The 19,564-nt window shown below is 37.9% G+C and overlaps 1 protein-coding gene across 3 annotated transcripts in view; it reads right to left on the bottom strand.

The window, feature by feature from the left end:
- The window catches only part of ZNF407 (zinc finger protein 407), a 334,032-nt gene that overhangs the window by 157,275 nt on the left and 157,193 nt on the right, over nucleotides 1-19,564 (bottom strand). For all 3 annotated transcript variants that reach the window (XM_044426431.1, XM_044426432.1, XM_044426433.1), the window contains exon 4: nucleotides 9,326-9,400. In XM_044426431.1, the coding sequence (XP_044282366.1) occupies nucleotides 9,326-9,400 (75 nt within the window). The remainder of the gene's footprint in view (nucleotides 1-9,325; nucleotides 9,401-19,564) is intronic.

The raw sequence follows: 19,564 nt of genomic DNA, 5'->3' as shown, positions 1-19,564 counted from the left end.
GATACCACAAGTAAGATTTCAATGGGCAGTAAAAAAAAGGCATAAAACTAGCAAAGGTATTTATGGACATCCTCTGTCCATTCACATGCTTCTTTATGGATCTGCATAGAAATTAACAAAAGAATCAGGAAAATTTGGAAAATGTACTGTCTTAAGCCCCACAGGGTTTTTACCAATGATGCATATTCCCAAGCAATGCTTTCTGCTGGTTTTGACTGGAGGAACAGCTGGGGCATTTCCTCACTGATCAAAACCTTCCCTTCATTAGTCATGCAACAGAGTCCTCTTGCTATAATGAACTTGGTGTTTGACTGCTTGTGGATTTGCCTCAGAAGCTTCAGCTTGTAAAGAGCACTTATGCTTTCACTAAAGTAGAGAGATAAAACCATGTTCGTCCATACTTAATACACTGGCTGCCAGTTTTCTTCTTGATGAAGTCCATGTTCTTACCTTTCATTTCCTGAATTCTGTATGGCTTCAGGAGCTAATAGTATTTATAGGTCTCCCCCTTTTCATGGCCAGCATCCCAAAAAGTTCACTCTGCACAGTAGGAGGAACATGTACTCCTTTTGTTTTGTTTTTGTTTGTTTAGTCGCAAAGTCATGCCCGACCCATTACAACCCCATGGACAAAATTCCTCCAGGCTCGCCTGTCCTCGACCATTCCCACAGAGTCCACCCAAGCCCACATCCACCAGTGTACTCCTACTGAGGTAAGAGGACAAGAAGTAGACAATTCTATGTTGTGATAACCACACTATGGAATTCCCTTTCTCAGGAATTCCACTTACCACCCTTAAACTTTACAGCTTCCTCAGCTAAAATTGTGTCTAATTTTTACGGCAACTGCAGGAATGGCCAATTTAGGACTCTTTTAGGATTGGGATTATTCTAACCACCATTCTCATCCTATGTATTATTGTACTCATTTGTAATTTTTTAAAAAATCTTGTTGTGCAAGATTTTTCCAGGGTGCTCTTCAAAAGTTTTGACAACGTTCAGTTTCTCTAAAACTAATATAGACATTATTTTAAAGGTTTGTGATCAAACTATGCTGATTTTGTTCTGCAAGTGGGACCTACCACGCATGGAATGGGGATTTAGCACTTCCTCTACGAATGGCAAGCATTTAGCAGCACTTGTCTCTGAAATGGGACAAGTTGGGAGTTCTCATATAAGATAGCTTTACCATGTGCTTCCTAAAGAAAGCTCTAAATTCCCATTGCTGCTGCTTATAAAACAGAATCAGCACTGGGCCTCACGGAATGGCCCACTGGAATACTATCCACTGAGTTTCTTTTTTCCTGTGAGCTTTTTAATCATCTTGGATATGGTGTGTTTTATATAGTAAATACATTTTACATTGTATTTATACTGTATTTTAGTCTGGTCTAAAACAATATTCTAAACCCATTTCATAGTATCTTGTAACTCTGAAGACATTAGTGTTAGGGGAAATTAACACATCAATGGACTTTTTAAAAGAATTAAAAGAACAAAACCAGAACTCTTCTCCACATTGCTGACAATTTTTGCAGGTAATTTACAATGCTTAGTTTAGCTATACTTTGGAAGTTATACACAGTCTAATCTTTTAATATTTTTATTTGTGCTTAGCTGTGCTAAATTCAAGGTGAAACTTGAAAGAACACTTATCCCTACAGTTATCCCTACAATCCCTATTGTATTGCTAACAATATGCAGTTGAGCTGGAAAGTATATGGGAAAAGACACTGAAAATTGCATGACAACGTAAAAAGCTATACATTTAGCATATTTTACCAGGATCTAAACCTATAGCACTCCTTGTTCGATCTCTGTAACACATACTTTATTCTAGATTTCCATAGTCTGCTGTAGTCTACAAAGTATTCGTCCACATTTCCTCAGATTGTATGGAAAATATTTCACCTCAGACTGTCAAAAGATTATGATGCTGTTTCTTTTACAATGCACTCAATAAACATGTTGTATTTTATACACACTGATCAAAGTCAAGAGTCATGGGAGCACCTGTGGCACCAAGCATTCAGTCCATAAATGTCACAAACTGCCTTGCTATAAATTCTTTCCATAGCGTACCAAGGAGAAATATGGATGGAGAAAAGGGGGAGGTTATGAAGGGGTACACCTTCTATTTGATTCTTTCCCCTTTAAATACATTTACAAAGACGACATGGGCCTCTTGTCACATGACCCAAGTTGCACCACCTGAGCAAGTACCATTGCTCATCTAGCACTAACAGTAAAAGAAAGGTTTTTCATATGCAGTACCAAATATATACAAACAAGCAAGTAATCAAGCCAATAGATGCCCATCATGAATCAGTTAGTTGAATCAATTCAAACAATTTGATCAACTAAACGGATGTCCCCAATAAACAGTTAAGCACCTTCTTAAAAGTGTTTCTACTCTCCTATAAGAGCAAGGGTGGATGACTCTTCTAAGACTGTGCATGTATCACCTAAGGATATGGGAAGGGCATATGTGTCTTTACAATTATTGTTCTTTTATAAGTACAGACTTATACAGATTTAAGGCACAGTTCTATGCAAGTTGAGACAGAAAACAGGCCTAGAACTCCCATCATGCCCCAGCCAGTCATGTTGGAGAATGCTGGGATTTCTAGGCCTTTTTTCTGTCTCAACTTGCATTGGATTGCACTTTAACTGCCTGATTTTAATTAATGCTTCATTAATGCATCATTCACCACAAGAGAATCCAAAATGGCATACAATATAAATAGCCAATACTTTAAAAAGCTTGTTATGCTACAATGAAACTAAAATAGCAGAATAAACAACCAAGTAAATTCATCAACTATATACAGTACCTTGAAAAAATAAAGCAGACTGATAATTGACAACAATTAATGCTTTAAGATCAAGACTTGCAAGTTATGGGTAACAAGCTTTGGCTTGAACAGGTTTATTTAAAGATGCTTCCATATGAAAATCATTATAAAATCTTCCAGATCTATAGAATATGATTTGGAACTTAGAGGAAAAACTAGTCATATCAAGCCTATCCCACGGTGTGCACACTGTTTAATTTCCTAAGGGAAGCATTCTGTGGCTACACTAGCGGCTTTTCTTTGCCTTTTATTAACATGCTATGAGATATCTATAACTAAATTTACCAAGGATGGTAGTGACTGTTGTAGCTCACTTGTAATGGCACCTCTATTTCAGAGACTCTAGGCATACTGCAGGCAAACAGCAACATATCAACCAGTGTGAGTGCTTATATAAGTTTTAAGTCAAAATATATGCTCAGTCCTCTCAAAGTGATAACACAGCATTCTAGCACACTTTCCACAAGAAAAAGTAAGCCTGCCCTTTGCAGACATTAACCCATTTTTTACTTAATTGCTTCAGAAGAACCATTTCTACATACCGGTTTAAATATTGTGCTTGAGCAACTATTCCTAGCCACACACACAGGAGAAAATACAGCCAATGAGTCCTTGGAGCAGTACATATAGCCAAAGAGTTGGACTAAATGTGCCCTTTGTTTTCTGTATTCACTTCACTAATTAATTCTTTCTTAGGACCGCTGTTGCTATGGTCATCATCTTACTATGAGAAAGTCTGTGCCCAAAGTGTACAAGAGGATAATATGCCAGTTGTGAGATACACTGACCAGTAACACAGTTGCAGCAATCTGAAACAAGTGAACAACTTTCTCTTTTCCTTGGAAAAAAAGTTCTATTTTTATGACAAATTGAACTGTTCAAAATATTCTCTTAGGCATCATGTTTTTTTTAAAACACACACGAAATTCAATTTCTCATTTTCCTCATGAATATCTAATTACACAAAAATGTGAAAACTTCGTTTTCACCTAGCAGCTAGGGTAGGGCTGGGTTGATGAAATTTTCTATGAAGTATAAGTGACTTGAAATTAAGGTGATGTCGTGGGTATGGGCATGCATTATCTTCTTATGAATGGAACAGCTAGTTAGAATAATACCTTAAGTATGTTTTTGTACATTCTGACATGTGGTGGAGTTTGTCCTTTGCTTTATGTTTTATCCTTTGTTTCAGAGATCTGCATGCTTGACCATACAAGCTACTTTATTCAGAAAGTTGTCTTTGGTCTTGTTCTGTGTGCGTTTTATGTATAATCAATGTACCCTTTTGAACTTATTTCAATATTCTGTTTTTGACGATAGTCAGGCCGACAACATTTTTTGGTTCATCAAACTCTGCAGTACAATTACATGAATTTACTTTTAATAAATTATCATCTTTGCATATATCAGTCAAACCATGAAGGCTAAATACTTGCAAACAAAATGCATTATTAATTTAATTGTCACAGCCTATTTGGCTAACTTTAGTATTTTGTATAATGCAATGTATGTGTGATCATACAAACTACTTTAGGCAGAATGCTGTTATTGTGCTTACCAATATAGCCCAGGAAAAAGAAATGGCAAAGATTGAGGATTTTTGTGTCACCTTCTTGGAATCTGCAACCATTTTTTTCCTACATGGCTACTTCATACTTCCATTTGTTTGTGTATTAGTTACTACCTTCAAACCATTTTGTGTCTAGGCATGGGGCAGGTTTCATTAAAATATGTTTACTGTGGTTTTCATTATCATTAGAAGGTGAATTGTAATCATGGTTAAAATAATTTCTAGGTTATCAATTTACTGGCAGGTTTTAGGCACGCCATATTCCATCTCAACCTCCTGCTCTAATACTCACCTGCCTTACAGGGAATGTTGCAACAGTTAGAGAGACAATTCAGATCAGTCTGGTTCAACAAAAAGGTGCAATGCAAAAGGGCCGCACTAGTGGTTTCCTGCTTTTATATGTGTGTGTGAGCTTACACATGAAGGACTTGTGTGTAGGGCTTGTGTGTGTACACACACACATGCAAAGTGCTTGTAAGGGATGAGGCCTTGAGTATCCAGACAGTTGAGACGGATCTTAAAAGCTACATGAGTTAAGCCTGGCCGAGATCTAGCACTTTATCTATTGGTAATAAACTGATGCCAAATCGTAATTTAGAAAATGATAGAGCAATAATAAGCAGATAAAGAGTAAACACTGTGCTTTGGTTGCTACCCTTTGTATTCACTATACAATCATGTCGTGTGTGTGGTGTTATTGTTTTCAGTAGGTTTTGTGACAAACTTGGAAGGCAGGTTGGCAGAATGCAGAGCTAAATCATCTACAACAATGTATTTAATGAAAGCTTTTTTAATTTTTTCAAATCTTATATCTTATGCTTCTAATTCAACAACGTGATTAATTGGTCCTTAAAGTAGAGGGCAAATGGAATGGGAAAAAGGGCACTTCAGCACTTCTTGTCCTAGAGTTAAATCCAAGCCATAACTAGCAAGGATTAGTAGTGGGAAATTAAACTACGGCTGCAACTCTGTCACAATTGTCAGGCTTAAGAGGAAACGCCCCACATAATTGTTCTTTGAATGCAAGATCAACATGAAAACTGTACATTTTCAAAAGGGGCTGCTTTTTTAAAAAAAGACAACTCTTGTACCCATCATCCCCATCACTTTGTCTCAGTGCAGTCCAAGTAAAGTTTAAGTGCCCCATGGGTGCTCTGATCTTGTACCTTTGCTCCTAAGGCCACAAGGGTTTGAGATGCTACAAAAAAACTCAGTTCACCAAAATCCTTAATCATGCCACTCTTCTGCAAGCTTGTACTGATTGATTAGTCAAAAAGCCTCACCGGGCTATGGGCGACAAACAGGGAAAACAGCAACCCAGCTCTATATAGCTGGAGATTATAGTACTCATGGAATATGTGTGTGTGTGTGTGTGTGTGTGTATCTGGGGTGACAACTAAAAATCATACCTCCTAGGCTCAGATGGTACATTTGAATATCTGTGGCATGATACTTTACAGTACACACAGTCACAAGGGTGGCATAAGTTACTTCGATGTAGTATTTATGATAATTATTCAGTAACTGGCTGCTCCTCAGTAGAAAGATGGATTTCTGGAGAGCTGGAGAAGAAATAAAACACTAGAAGAAAGTGCTGCAGAATCCTTTCATGTTCCTAGACCAGCCCTCCTGTATAAAACACTTTCTTGGAGATGCTACTGTGTGTGTTTTTCCTGGGATGCACGAGATCCCCAACCTCACTCTAGCTGGGAGAGGGGATGGCTTTCTGAGAGCTCTTAGGAAATATTCATCTCCAGTCCTTGATACTATTTGCCCTTTCTCCAGCAAAGTCACTAATTTCATTAGGGACTGCAGAAGCTATCCTGGTCTCTCCTCAAACCTGAGAATCCCATGTGCAGTCTTATCAGACGGTTTTGCTTGTTGGTATACATGAGAATTATACTTTTCAAAGCATTTTCAATTATTATTGAATATTGTAGGGTTGTTTACCTGCACCTGCTGTTGTCCAAGTCATGCATATGGGGGATTGTACTTGTAAAGGCTTGAGTTTAGAACCTTCCACATCTCTAATGAGGAAAGACACTCACAAGACCATATGAAAAGCCATGCTGGATCAGACCAAAGTTCTACCCAATGCAGCACTCCATATACAAGATGGCAGACCAGTTGTCAACAAGATCCTTCAAGCAAGATGGTGGCAAGAACTCTGCCTGCCCAAGTTCCTCAGCATCCAGTATATGCAGGCTAGCCCTGATGAAGGAGGTGGCACTCAGCCAGCAATCCTGGTAGCCACCGATACCCTCCTCAACTCCTATCAATTCCTCACTATTATGAGTTTTATGAATAATCCAGGTGCTGAAGAGAAACTGTCATCCTATAGCGACTGTAAGTCACCTTAGTTCTTAACAGAATAATTCTACAGTGGAATAGGAGGGTGTGATGCATGAAGGCACAGAAAACCATTTGAAGAATAACATTCAGAAGCAGGAATTGAAGTCAAGGTGCCTGTCCAGCTAGGAGAAACTAAGAAGGCTCTAGACTGCTGAAGAATACGTTCTGACAGTTCTCTGAAGCTGTTTCCTTTGTGGAAGCTCTGATATATCACTTCCAGCATTCAGTGAAGTCCTGGCAAAGAGCACTGGCTTCCACACTGTGCAAGTTGAAGTAGGATGCCCACTTGAAGCAACCAACTTTTTAAAGAAATCCTGCTACTCCATAGGCATACAAAGAAAGAAGAGAGCAAGAAAACAAAGGACTTCTCACCTAATGAAAGATCTCCCTCTACAAGACAACTAAATAGAAATATATGGGCATACACATGAAGCAGACTATTGTAAGGGCAACATTTTAAATTTGTTGTGTCTAGAACTTACCTTTATTCTGTTTTGTTGAGATTTATGGTCAAGAAAATAAACAAAGTGAACTAGTTAGAGCCAGTGTGGCATAATTGTTAGAGTGCTGGACTGGCACCCTATAGAAACTATAATTGATAGTGGCAGTGATTCTCTTACTAGGAGAATTGAATGGGAGGCATTCTCTGGCCATTGGCACATATATAGTAAACAGCATTCACAATGCGAAGAATACATCTCACCTCCAGCACTGTTTCAAAAGGTTCCAAGCTAGAAAATAAGCAGTGGGGTCCTATGTATGGAACTTCAGCAAAGCCTCAAAGAAAGATATGATAAATCTTTGGCTGAGTTATAATGAAATTGTCTTGGTTAGACACTTCCATATAGGAAAACTGTTGCACAAGAAATGATCTTAATAGCCACTGATATAAAATAGGACTGGAAGATAACTAATGAAACACCCATCTTTTTAAAACCTCCAGAGACCAACTTAAAAAATAAAAACTAATGGGCATAATGTATGTACTGATAAAAATAGGAAAAACAAGAACAAACTAATTTAATAGACCTCTGAAGGTATCTGTAATCCCATATGTAATGTTAACCTTATTGATCTTATGTGTTTCTGACTACTTGCCACAAATTCCTAAGAATCACAGTTGTCATAAATCAAAGTACTATCTTTTTTGTGAATCAACAATAAGTAACAAGAGAAAAATATTTTTTAACAGAGATGAACAGCTGCTGGCTTCAGATACCAGTAATGGGGCCTGTTCTCTTTTTAAAAACAGATTAGGTAATACCAGGGGGAAAGAACCTGTGAACATCAACATCTGGTGATGATAAATATTTAAGACAATATCAACCCAAACTGTGAATATGATTTAAATAGGCAGAGGTTCCCAAATTTTATTAGAATCAGCTACCTTAACTGAAATCCTCCCTACAAATCTCTAAGAAATCTCTAATTCCTAGCTGGAAGTAATTTAAGACTATCACGCAGGAAAAATTTCAAATAATTTGTTCCTTCCCTTCTATCTGTAGCAAAACCAAGCCATAGTCAAAAGCTGAGGTGAAAATGGTCAAGATTTGTATCTCTTAAACTAAACACTAGCTGAAAGCCAGTCTGATGTGAAAATTGGTGCATTAGCTTTTTATACCACTGCAAGATTTCTTTCTATCACATATGCACCCTTAATAGGGATAATATATGCAGTTTTCCTCTCACCCTTACCTAAAATTGGCTTCTGTTGAACAAGGACAAAAAAGAATGACAAAACATTAAGGTATGTTCAAGCTGACCCTATTCCAGAAGACAAAAGACTTCTAACCCTCATGCGTTCCGAAGCAAGGCAACATCCTGTAACCACAACAGTATAATGGGAGACACTGCAAAGGGGCAATTTCTTTTCCTCCGGTCAATTCCATAAAGAGATACCCTCAATAACTGTTTCGAATGGAACTTAAAATTGGTACCATCTTCTATATGAAGAACATTTTAGAAAGCATAAAAGCTGTATATATATGACCTTTCTGCCTCAAGCCTAGACCATGAAATTATTGACGTCAAATCTGGAAAAGTTTTGACTGATGGAAGGAATTTGAACACTGGAGGAACTCTAACAGTCTGACTACAAAATCCCTTTCCAACTTCCGATTAAAGTCGTCAGCCCTGCTACTAAGAATAGATATTGAAGTGTTATTCAGAACTTTCCTTTTGATTATGTCTTCAACATATAGTCAATTGATACCTTATAGATGGCAGGAATATTACTGGTATTGTGCCTCCACCTCCTGTCATACTGTGTCACATACCTGGTTCCAGTATGTATAAAATACAGTTGAAAATATCTCACTACCTGCCTATACTTCTTTGTTTTCCTGGGATGAAAGTGGGAAAAAGTTGGGAAAAGAAACATAACAGGTCAGGTTATACAGGTGAAGATGCATCTTTACCACTTCTGGCTTTCTGTACACATAAACACAAACATGGATGCAGGTTTGTATAACACATCCAGCACTGTCTTTAAGCTACAGCTTTACTGACAAATAAAGAAAATAATAAAACAGCAAGTTACTTTATTTTACCTTTCTTTTGGTGTACCAACTCCATGTTTCCCCAGTAAATGAGTATTCAAGTGTTTCTTCATGACAAATGCCACCCTAAAAAACAAAGAATTTCGTACTTAGAGAAAATTTTAAAAAACAGACATAATGCCAAAGATAGCATGATCTGGAAATTCTGTGATGACTAAAGAGTAGAATGCAAGTAGACACCACAAAACAATGCAAAAATCCTTAATAAACAATTTTATATTTGTTTGTATAAAATATAGAGAGCCCAGAAAAGAGATTATTGTTCATCCTCAGGCTCCTGCGAGGTAAGGAACATCAAGGGCATGATCTTGCCCCATGTCAGTACAGAACCTATATGAACAAAAGCATAACAGGGCCTAACAAGGACCTGTGTCTCTGACACACAGGTGAAGGTGCCAGAAAAGGCCATAGCAGGAAGTCCATGAACTCCTCTTTATCACTAACTCTTCTGTCCCTCACAGCTGATTGAGTGGAGGGGTGAGGGCTACATGGGAATGTGGGGCACACAAGAAGATGTCCTATTCTCCAAAAATTTTGCACATTGAGTGTACCTGAGAGGAGGTATAAAAGGCCCTTTTATGCCTTGTGAAGATCCTTACATGCATGGGGGCTGCTCCCACACTGGGAAGTAACATGCCCTGAGTCCTTTTGGATTTATAACAGAAACAGCTTTGCGCAGTGTTCACTAGAAGAGCTAAGTAAGAAAGAAAAAAACCCTTATATGTTTTCAGATAACTTGAAACCGAGACAAACAACATGGCTTTCTGTGATGCACAAACACGATGACCTTAAAAGAGAAAATGGAATGGAACATCAGGTTCTGAGGCTAGGTTCATGTTATAAATGGTTAATTATGGGCAGCTCTTCACATTTCCTGCACAGATGTATCCTTCAGCAACTACACATAGCTTAGATACTGTGCGTGCATTCAGATGTTTAAGTGGATACACTCGCTGGCTCAGGCAATATGTGCATCTGCCTCAGTTATGTTGGACATAGGTGCCACTCACTGTTGCTCACTATGAAGCTAAAAATGATGTATATGCATGTACATAAGAGATGTGGCAAGGTAAATTAAGCCACTTCTCAAAGAAATCTTGCTCATAAAGCCAAGTTGCTGGAAAAAACAGAATTGCTGCTGTGGGTTGAGGTGAGTGAAAAAGGCACTCCATGGTCACTTCTTGGCTACAGCTTTTCATAGAGAAATCGGACACAATCAGCAGCAGATAGTTAAAAAGAAAAACGTAAAAAGATAATTTCTTGCTGTATAACTTATATTAAGCATAAAGCACTTGATTCGATATAATTGTGATGACAAATACATTTAACAGATAGTGATTACTGAGTATATTTTGCCCGATAACTCCTTTACATTAATTTAATTATGTCGTGTGGTTACTTCAGCAATATAGATATCAGACCGAATCTTCAAACTAAAATGGCATTCTTGATAACCAAAACACAAAAGAAAAAAGAAACAGACACATACACAAAAGAAATTACTGCTCTTACTTTCAGTGTGAAAAGGGCTTGCAAACATTTTTGTTAATTATGTATTACAGCTGTCCTTCATAAAGTTAATTACTAATAGCTGAAAGGCACTGGAAGTCTATTTGCATATGTACATGAAAGGCATGACATATGCAAAAATATGATTTTAATTAGCATTCCATGATATGACGGGCTGCAAATCAAGCTGGCATATTATAAGATTTTTAACATTAAATGCTGAATTCATTTGGACATGTTTCCACTAATGGACAGTGCAAAGACTGTAAAATTCTGCAGCATTATGGCACATATGAGCCACAAAAGCCAAGAAACAGTACTTTTATTTTACATATATGGTAATATCTAATCTCCACGTCAGATCTACTTTGGGCATATTCATATTAATACAGAAAACCTCTTATTTTGTGCAGCCTCCAGGGTGTAAGGATATAACAGTGTATCTTTAAAATGATAGTGACTTCATTATTTGTATAAAAAGAAACACATTCAAATACCACTGATCCTTGTTTTTTCATATTTGAGTGATATATATGGACAACACAACATCTAGATTTTTGAATACTCTATTGTAGCATCAACACCATGACAGTGGCTATGTAAGTGACACTAGAATTATTGTACATAAACAAATGATTATAGTGACATAAAATCTTCAGTCCTAATAAGAGTACAAGGCATTCAAAATTCACTGCCATTGCTTTTGGGCAGAAAGCAAAATCCTCTTGATAGTGCTGTAAGCATGCCCAACACATCTGAAATTAACAGCACTCTCTTTTTTGTAAATCAGAAACCTCCTTCCACTCAGCTGATTGTCTAAAAGAAAAAGAAAATTAAGATACATATTCAGAGGGAGTATATAACCCAAGAAGCAAGGTATGAATTTATTTATACACTTAACAGCTATACCAGCTACAGAAGAAACAAACAAAACCCTCAAGTAATATGTTAAAAAAATCATTTGATCCTGAGTATTCCAAATAATAATTCAAAAAAGCATCATTCCTTTACAACTGAACTCATGCCAGATGAAACACCTTTCTTTGAAAATAAAATAGACAAGACAGGAGTAGGAAAATGCCTTGACTGAAATGTGTCTCCAGGTTTGTTCAAGCTGACTTTGTTACTGGTAACATTTGGCTTTCCCCTATTTCTTCTAATCTTCCTTGCAGAATCGTGATCTCCTATCAACAGCTAGAACAGTCTTGGCAATTAACAATGGATACAGTCTATTCAAGGAAGAGAAAAAGGAAATCAGAAGCAGTATAGTCCAGCTCTTGAATAAACTGAGGTGTGTGGGGGGGAGCTTGTTTGTTTACCAACTTATCCCATACTATACCCTCATTTAATTTAAGAAACCAGAACCCTGTCCTACTGTAAAAACAGAAAGTATCAAAACAAAACCAAACAAGAACTGCTACCACTGCAAATACATAACCTAGCGAGTGGGTTAGTGTGTAAAAAGCATGCTAAATCAATCAGAAGTGTTACATACATAGACTATTCTATATATTTATAAATCAGAACATTTTTCTGGAAAAAAACAGACATAAACCCATATATCCATAGCTTGTTTCTTCCTACATGCTTAGGCTTTAAAGCTGGACCATAAGGAAGGCTGAGTGCCAAAGAATTGAGGCCTTTAAATCGTGGTCCTGGAGAAGATTCCTGCGAGTCCCTTGGACTGCAAGGCAATCAAACCAGTCAGTCCTAGAGGAGATCAATCCTGACTGCTCTTTCGAAGGCCAGATACTGTAGATGAAACTCAAATACTTAGGCCACCTAATGAGAAGGAAGGACTCACCGGAGAAGAGCCTAATACTGGGAACAATTGACGGCAAAAGAAGAAGGGGATGGCAGAGAATGAGGTGGCTGGATGGAGTCACTGAAGCAGTCGGCGTGAGCTTAAGTGGACTCCGGAGGATGGTGGAGGACAGGAAGGCCTGGAGGAATGTTGCCCATGGGGTCGCGATGGGTCGGACACAACTTCACGACTAACTAACAACAACAACAACAAACCCAGAATACATTATCTTGGGCATATGCCACTTGTACAATCCACTGCTGAACTGCAAAGGCATCTGCTGACATTCCTTTAACAGCAAAAGTAATCAATGGTGCCTCTTCATCATAACATCTCTTAAACTATTGTGACCCACGGTGTTCTTCAAAATAGGCTTATAGTTTAGTCAGTGTGAAAGAAGAAAACCAGTTGCAGTGAATTAATCTATCAGCTTCCACAAAACAAAAGTTGGGGACTGAGTCTGAATCCAGTGTTTAGCAATCCTAATCCTGAGGGCTTTCGAAATTTAAGATCAGAATATTTAATGAACATATGGAAATTCACTCTGAAGCTTATGTGTTTATCTGGCTGTCAACAGATGGAGTCTGAATAGGTAATATGGACTAATATAGCACATGCCTACCTTTCCATGACAAGTATAAATGAGAGCAAACCTGTGGAGTCAGCAGTCTTGAAGAATGACTAAGTTTTAGCATGAATTTGAGGGGAGAAAAATGACACTTTAACATCTTTCCAGGGTCCTGGTGCTGTTGGCATTGTTTGGGGCCTTCTAGTGAATAACTGAGAAATGTAATCCTGCACCCAGTGACATATGGTGCGGATGGGCAGACAGTGTATGAAGCATCATGACACTTCTTAATCTCTGAAACCACATCACCAAGTAAGGTATCCTGTTTGAGCAAAAGAAAAACCAACATGAGCAGGAATATCAAACAAGGTAATTCACAGGGGTCTGCTTTACCTTTCATAAAAGCAGCAACAGAGGACAAACAAACACAGTCAAGGCATGCCTTGGTAAAGAAATGGAATGATTTTAGGTTGCTTTTTGGCCTACAAAGTACTATCTGTAACAAACATCTATATAATGAAGCTCATACAATTTCAGTAGCAAGTTCACTATTTTGCCCCAAACACTGATGATCAGATACATGCACCTTTGTATTATCTGCTCCTTGGAGAATTGTAAGTGATCAGTCTCAATTATCAATCACTTCAAACAGGCTCACAACAGAATTTACTAATTAAATTTGTCTGAACTGTGCATGAAATTGCTGCAAGCTATCTAACCAGAACAAAAACTAGAAACCACACTCTTTGGAACACTCTCAATATAAGGATATGGTTTCAGAGTCACCTGGCACAGGTTATCTAACCTATGTATAAAGCTTGAAAGGGAACTTTTTTTGTCTATGCCACTTCATGGTGGAAGAAAACTTCCAATCTAGATTAATAGCAAAACCATCCTATAAATCTGTTTAAGAAAGTCGGCAAAATAATAATAATAGAATGATTAAACCTAGATGAAAAGCCTGTTCTTATAGAAATGCATGGTGGAATTAATGACAAAGCATCTGTAAATAAGATCCATTGAGTGTGATGTATATGTTCACATAGATATGTCTGTGATCCAGATATAATTACACTTTAAACAAATCAAGCATCAACAATACAGTGCAGAACTTAATCCTCAAGATAAGAGAATTTTCTATTATTTTAAGAACCATACCTTCTCACTAATAGAGCATCTTGTAACCATGTCTTGCAGTAAGTTCTGTTCTACTTTCTTTTTTGTAAAGATTTCTGGGTCATGTGAAGGTGGAACAGATATGGCAGAAGGCAACATCTTAGAATGTAGCAACATTAGAGGGAACCTTTCTGTACCTTTCATACACTGTGTAGACATATGTGGGGAATCTGTCAGTGTCCTAGACTCCATTTCAGCAGAATGATGGACAACAGGTTTGTTGATGCGCTGTTCAATGACCTGCATCAATCCTCAGAATAATTTACTGTCTATATTGGACAGATCATTATGGATGAGTTGCCCACTATCAATCAATCAGCTCTGCTCTTCCTGCATATTCCTATATCTATCATTCAAAAAAGGGGAACTGTCTCTCAAGATGCTTCCATTGCTGTGTCTGAGACATCAATGTATGCTGTTCAAGATGTAAGAAAATTATTAGACTTGCATGATCAAAGGGAAGGGATGGTCCTGACTATTTCTCTCTTTGGAAATAAGATCCTTCAGTGTCTTAAGTCTCCATTTCTCTTATTTCTCTATTTACTAGAAATGAATAAATAAGCAGTCAAAGATAAAAGCTGAGCCAGCATAATATAAATTATTTCATTAACTGGACAATTAATTCAAATAGGGAAGAAGCTATGTGAAGTCTTTAACACGCAAGCTTGACCACAAAGCTTGTGTCCAAGCCTTCTCTATCACTGAACCAAGGCTTTGGAACACGGTGCCCAAAGAGATCAGATGGACCTGGTCCATTCTGTTTGAACACCAGATCTAAACATTTTTCTTGCACCAAGCTATGAGTTTGCTACCTCTTATATTTGTGAATCTTGTCATAACTACTGAAATGTGTGCTGTGTTATTCCCTGGTGTTTATCAGTTTTGGCTCATTGTATGAATGCATGCATTTTATTAGTGTCTTTTTGTTTTTAGCTGCCTTCAGCATATCTTTATGAATGGAGCAACCAGAATGCCACTATCTAAAGAAAGAAAAGTTACCCCATCTAGCAAGTCTTTCAAGGAGCCTGTGTAAAGCAAATGAATAAAAAAGGGAGCAGTGGTCCCCCACAGTCACTATGTTTTCTGCATCTAGAAACAAAGGACACCAAACTTCAAATGGATCCTCTTCCACTCTCCAGTATGAGCACTAATTCTTGGCTCTTGAGCTGTTTTTAATGCCAACACCACCAGCACTTAAACAGATAAAATGCCATAGAAAGGGTCACCACCCTTGAAATCTTGGCCATCCCACCACACTAACTTAATGGTATGGCCCAACAAGTTGAGCACAGCATGATGTTCAGTGGTCCTTCTCAGCATTTCAAATACAGCTTGAAAGATTCAGGTACTCCAGGTCAAATGTTAGCTGCCTCCTGAGATGCCTTTTCAATGCAGAGCTTCAATAGCTGCATAAGCAAAGATAAGAATGGAGACTGCATCTGTGGCAATTGGTGATGGAAGAAAGCTACCAGATGCATCGTTCAACTTTGTGAACTTGTTCACACATCAAATGGCAAATCATGGGGATACAGGGATCAACTTGAGACAGATCAGCACCAAGCAGACATAAGGTAGGCACAGAGGGGCACTCAAAGTAGAGGGAGAGTCTACTAAGATCCCTCAGTGACAGGATGCACAAATGGGAAGAAAACACACTTAGAGGCATTATTATACCAAGTTGTTCATGGGATCCCAGCTTGCAGTAGAAGGCAACTTTGGTCTCTAACATTAGAATCCTGGTTTGAATTGCCTACTTTGCTCTCAGTTTCCTGGGTGACTTAATGAGTTTCTTCCTTGTCCATAGAGTCTTGGTTGAACCTGCTTCCCTGACATAGATGTAAGAAAACAGTAAACATGACAGGGGATTTTATACTTTATTTCATACTGTGATACAAAGACAGGCAGTGGTGTAGCTTGATATTTGCGCTTGCCTGTGATTTACTATGAGACTTCTAAACCATACCCACAGTTCCTATCTTGTTTTAATGCGGCCATCAATGACCGCATCTCAAGTGAATAAAACAGAATTTTGTAATATATCAATATCAGCAGAAGGAAAGCGCCAATATATTTCATGGGAACATACCATCTGAAGAATCAGCTAGCTAAAATTAATGACCAGTAAAGCAGCTTAGACCAAAAACAAGAACACAACATGAGCAGTTTAAGAGAACATGGGCATTTTAATTCTCCTCAAATTAATCTCCAAAATAATCTTCCACAAAATCACTTGTCTACAGGTATGAAAAAGAAATTACTTGAAAGTTAAACAAGAATATGCAGACAAGGAGGCTGAATTAGAGCAGCTAAGTCAAGATGCCTGAAAAACCTGAGCACATTTCTGGAAGAGCTTCTCCTCTGTTTCTAAATTGCATTGGCTAGGATATCTTTCCTCCCCCTTCTCTCATCCTGATAAAACTGTGGTGCAAACCTCATTTTCAATTTTCCTGCTATTCAGTTTGTTTCATGCATTTCGTACATGAAAAGCTGTTTGTCCTGAACAGTCTCTTTTGTGCTTCTCCCCCAGCCCTAGCATCCCCCTGGAATTCAGAATATATTCCTTTTAAACACTCCAAGTCAACAAGCTCCTGTGCTGACTCAGTCCAACTGCAGGTACAGCAAGGAAAGTTTGCTGTGGAAGCCAACAGAAAGGGCAATTTCAAAGCTGCCTTTTACTTCCCATCCCTATGATTTACTACCTGCTTCCATCCACCTGCATTTCCATCTTCACAATCTTTTCTCAGTACTCCAGTCCTATTTTCAGCTTATTCTCTCTTGGTTCCCTTTTCCACATCAAAAGGGAGAAAAACAACAGACCTTTGAATGTTAGTTGTTTTATCCCACAGAAGTTGGTTAGGAAGCAAGGAAGCAGTGAGCAAATGAACAAGACTAAGTTGTGAAGGGAAACTGTATCAGGAAGAAAAATCCAGACCAGAGGACTGGCATTTGCCAGGGAAGTGGTGGCAATGTATCATTTTCAGAAGGGACTGTGTGGGGAAGGGGGTCCCCTCAGGTTTATATGTGAAAATGTGACTTGCTGGTGGGGTCCCATTTGGAAAGGGAAAGGCATTCTGCCTATGTTCAGAGATGCTCTTGGTGGCTAGTAGGAATAACTTTTGCATATTAAGCCAAACTTAATTTGTAGACCCCGTTTCAGAAGGTTTCCTTCCAGAAATGGAAGGTTTACATGATTATTACTAAAACAAATAAAAACAGCAATTTGATTTAACAATCAGCTGATATCAGAGAGCTTTCCCAGGGCTTTCCGTGTAAAAGAAGCATAATGTTCTCTGTCTGTGTGTTAAAGCGGAACATTTCTTTTTTAGAAAAGGAACTGATTTAAGGTTGAGTCAGACTAGAAACAGAGAGAGCCGAGTTTCAATCCTTACTCAGCCCTCGACCTCACTGCTGACCTCAGCTCAGTCACCATCTCTCAGCCCAACCTAGCTCACAGGATTATTAAGAGCATAAGGGAGAACATGTATGCTACTGATATAGATGAAATTTTAAAAATGTAACAGGAAACAATAATTTCCCCATACATACATAAGCTTGCACAAGCCTCCTTGGAGGAAAGGCAGAATATAAATGAAAGTTTAAAAACATAACAGGGAGCAATAGCTTCCCAATATAAGCCTGTACAAACCTCATGCTCACACACTTTCTCCTTCCCTCCCCATTTTATAGCCATAAGGAAGAAATAAACTTTCACTTTTTCTTTTAGAGTTCCCTGCTACTTCTAACTATGAAGAAATGTGATTTAATGAAATGCAGGTGTTTTAGAGCAAGCCAGGGTTTGAACACATGGTTCAGTCCTTTGTAAGACACAGTTTAAGCAAACTATCATTTACCACATTTGGATTCTACAGAAAACTGTGGTTTGAAAGCCAGAGTGAGTCTTCTGATTTTCCTGTAGCCTAGCAAGGAGAAGAAGGAAGAAGGAAGTGTGTCTACATGAGCCTCATACAGCCTTGTTCATGTAGAATAAAATGGCTGATTCCTGTTACCTTTGTATAATCCACAACTGAGGAAAAAGACACTGACTTTCATACAGTCAGAATCTGTACAGGATGTGTCTGTATTTCAAAGTGACTTGTTCATAAAACATGGCAGATATAATGCATTACAGTGTTATGTTGTTTTCACCACCACAACAACACAAACATCTTTATTCCAATATCAGAGAAGTTAACAAGTGCTAAGTTATACTAGTATGCAATATAACTATGTAATTACACTGCTAATTATACATTCTTTATTGCCTGCCAAACATCTGTATGTAATCACCTTTAACAAGTGTTCAGTAATCTAACAGCTGCAAAAAAGTACTTAAAAAACCCGAGTGCTTTCTGCATCCGTGCTATCACCTCTCAGCTTACCACAATAAAGCCTTTGTTTTCCATACATTGTGAAATGCAACCTTAGGCTTAGACTTTCAGAGTGCCTTGCTTCAAAAACAGATTAACATCAACCTCCAAATGCATGACAGTACCTAGAGCACAGTTCTTTGTTGGTGATGACAAATAAACATCTTTATTGCTTACAAAATGAATTGCATTTACAGCCCACCACACAGTTATGCCACAAATGTCATAGCCTGGATGAATGCAAATCTACCAAAACTTTCCCAAGATTACTTAATTCTATATGTACCATAACACACACTGGAAATAAAATTAAATCTCCTCCTAATTACCAAGCACCTTTCTTTCTTTTCATTTCCATATTCTGCAGGCCTTTGGCTATAGGTCTACTTGGTAATCACTTAGACTTTTGCAAAACAACTAAGATGGGTCTGTGAAATTTGCATTTTTAGAAAAAGCTCTTTCCTTTAAAAAAAAAAAAAGAACTTCTCAAGAGCAATAATGAGTGGGAAATCAATATAACCCACTTTCTTTTATTTACATTCAAGAACAAATATACTTTCCCAACAACCAGGTATGATGCAAAAAGGCAGTGGTTTAGTTTGATGCCACTTTACCTCCAGTAAACTGTGGGCAAAGCTGCTCACAATAAATAGTCACTATTTTTATAAATACTTACAACAGGAGGTGAATCTATGTCCTAAAATATATAAGTTTAAATAAGACAAAATCAACAATTCTGTAACAATAAGATACATTCAGTATTATAATTGAATATTTTAGAAACATTTGGCCAAATCCCAAATTGA

Source organism: Varanus komodoensis, unplaced genomic scaffold, assembly GCF_004798865.1.
Source record: "Varanus komodoensis strain SLA01 unplaced genomic scaffold, ASM479886v1 scaffold17, whole genome shotgun sequence".
NCBI lineage: Eukaryota > Metazoa > Chordata > Lepidosauria > Squamata > Varanidae > Varanus > Varanus komodoensis.
The sequence above is the reverse complement of the archived record's forward strand: the minus strand, read 5'-3'. Positions and strand labels throughout refer to the sequence as shown.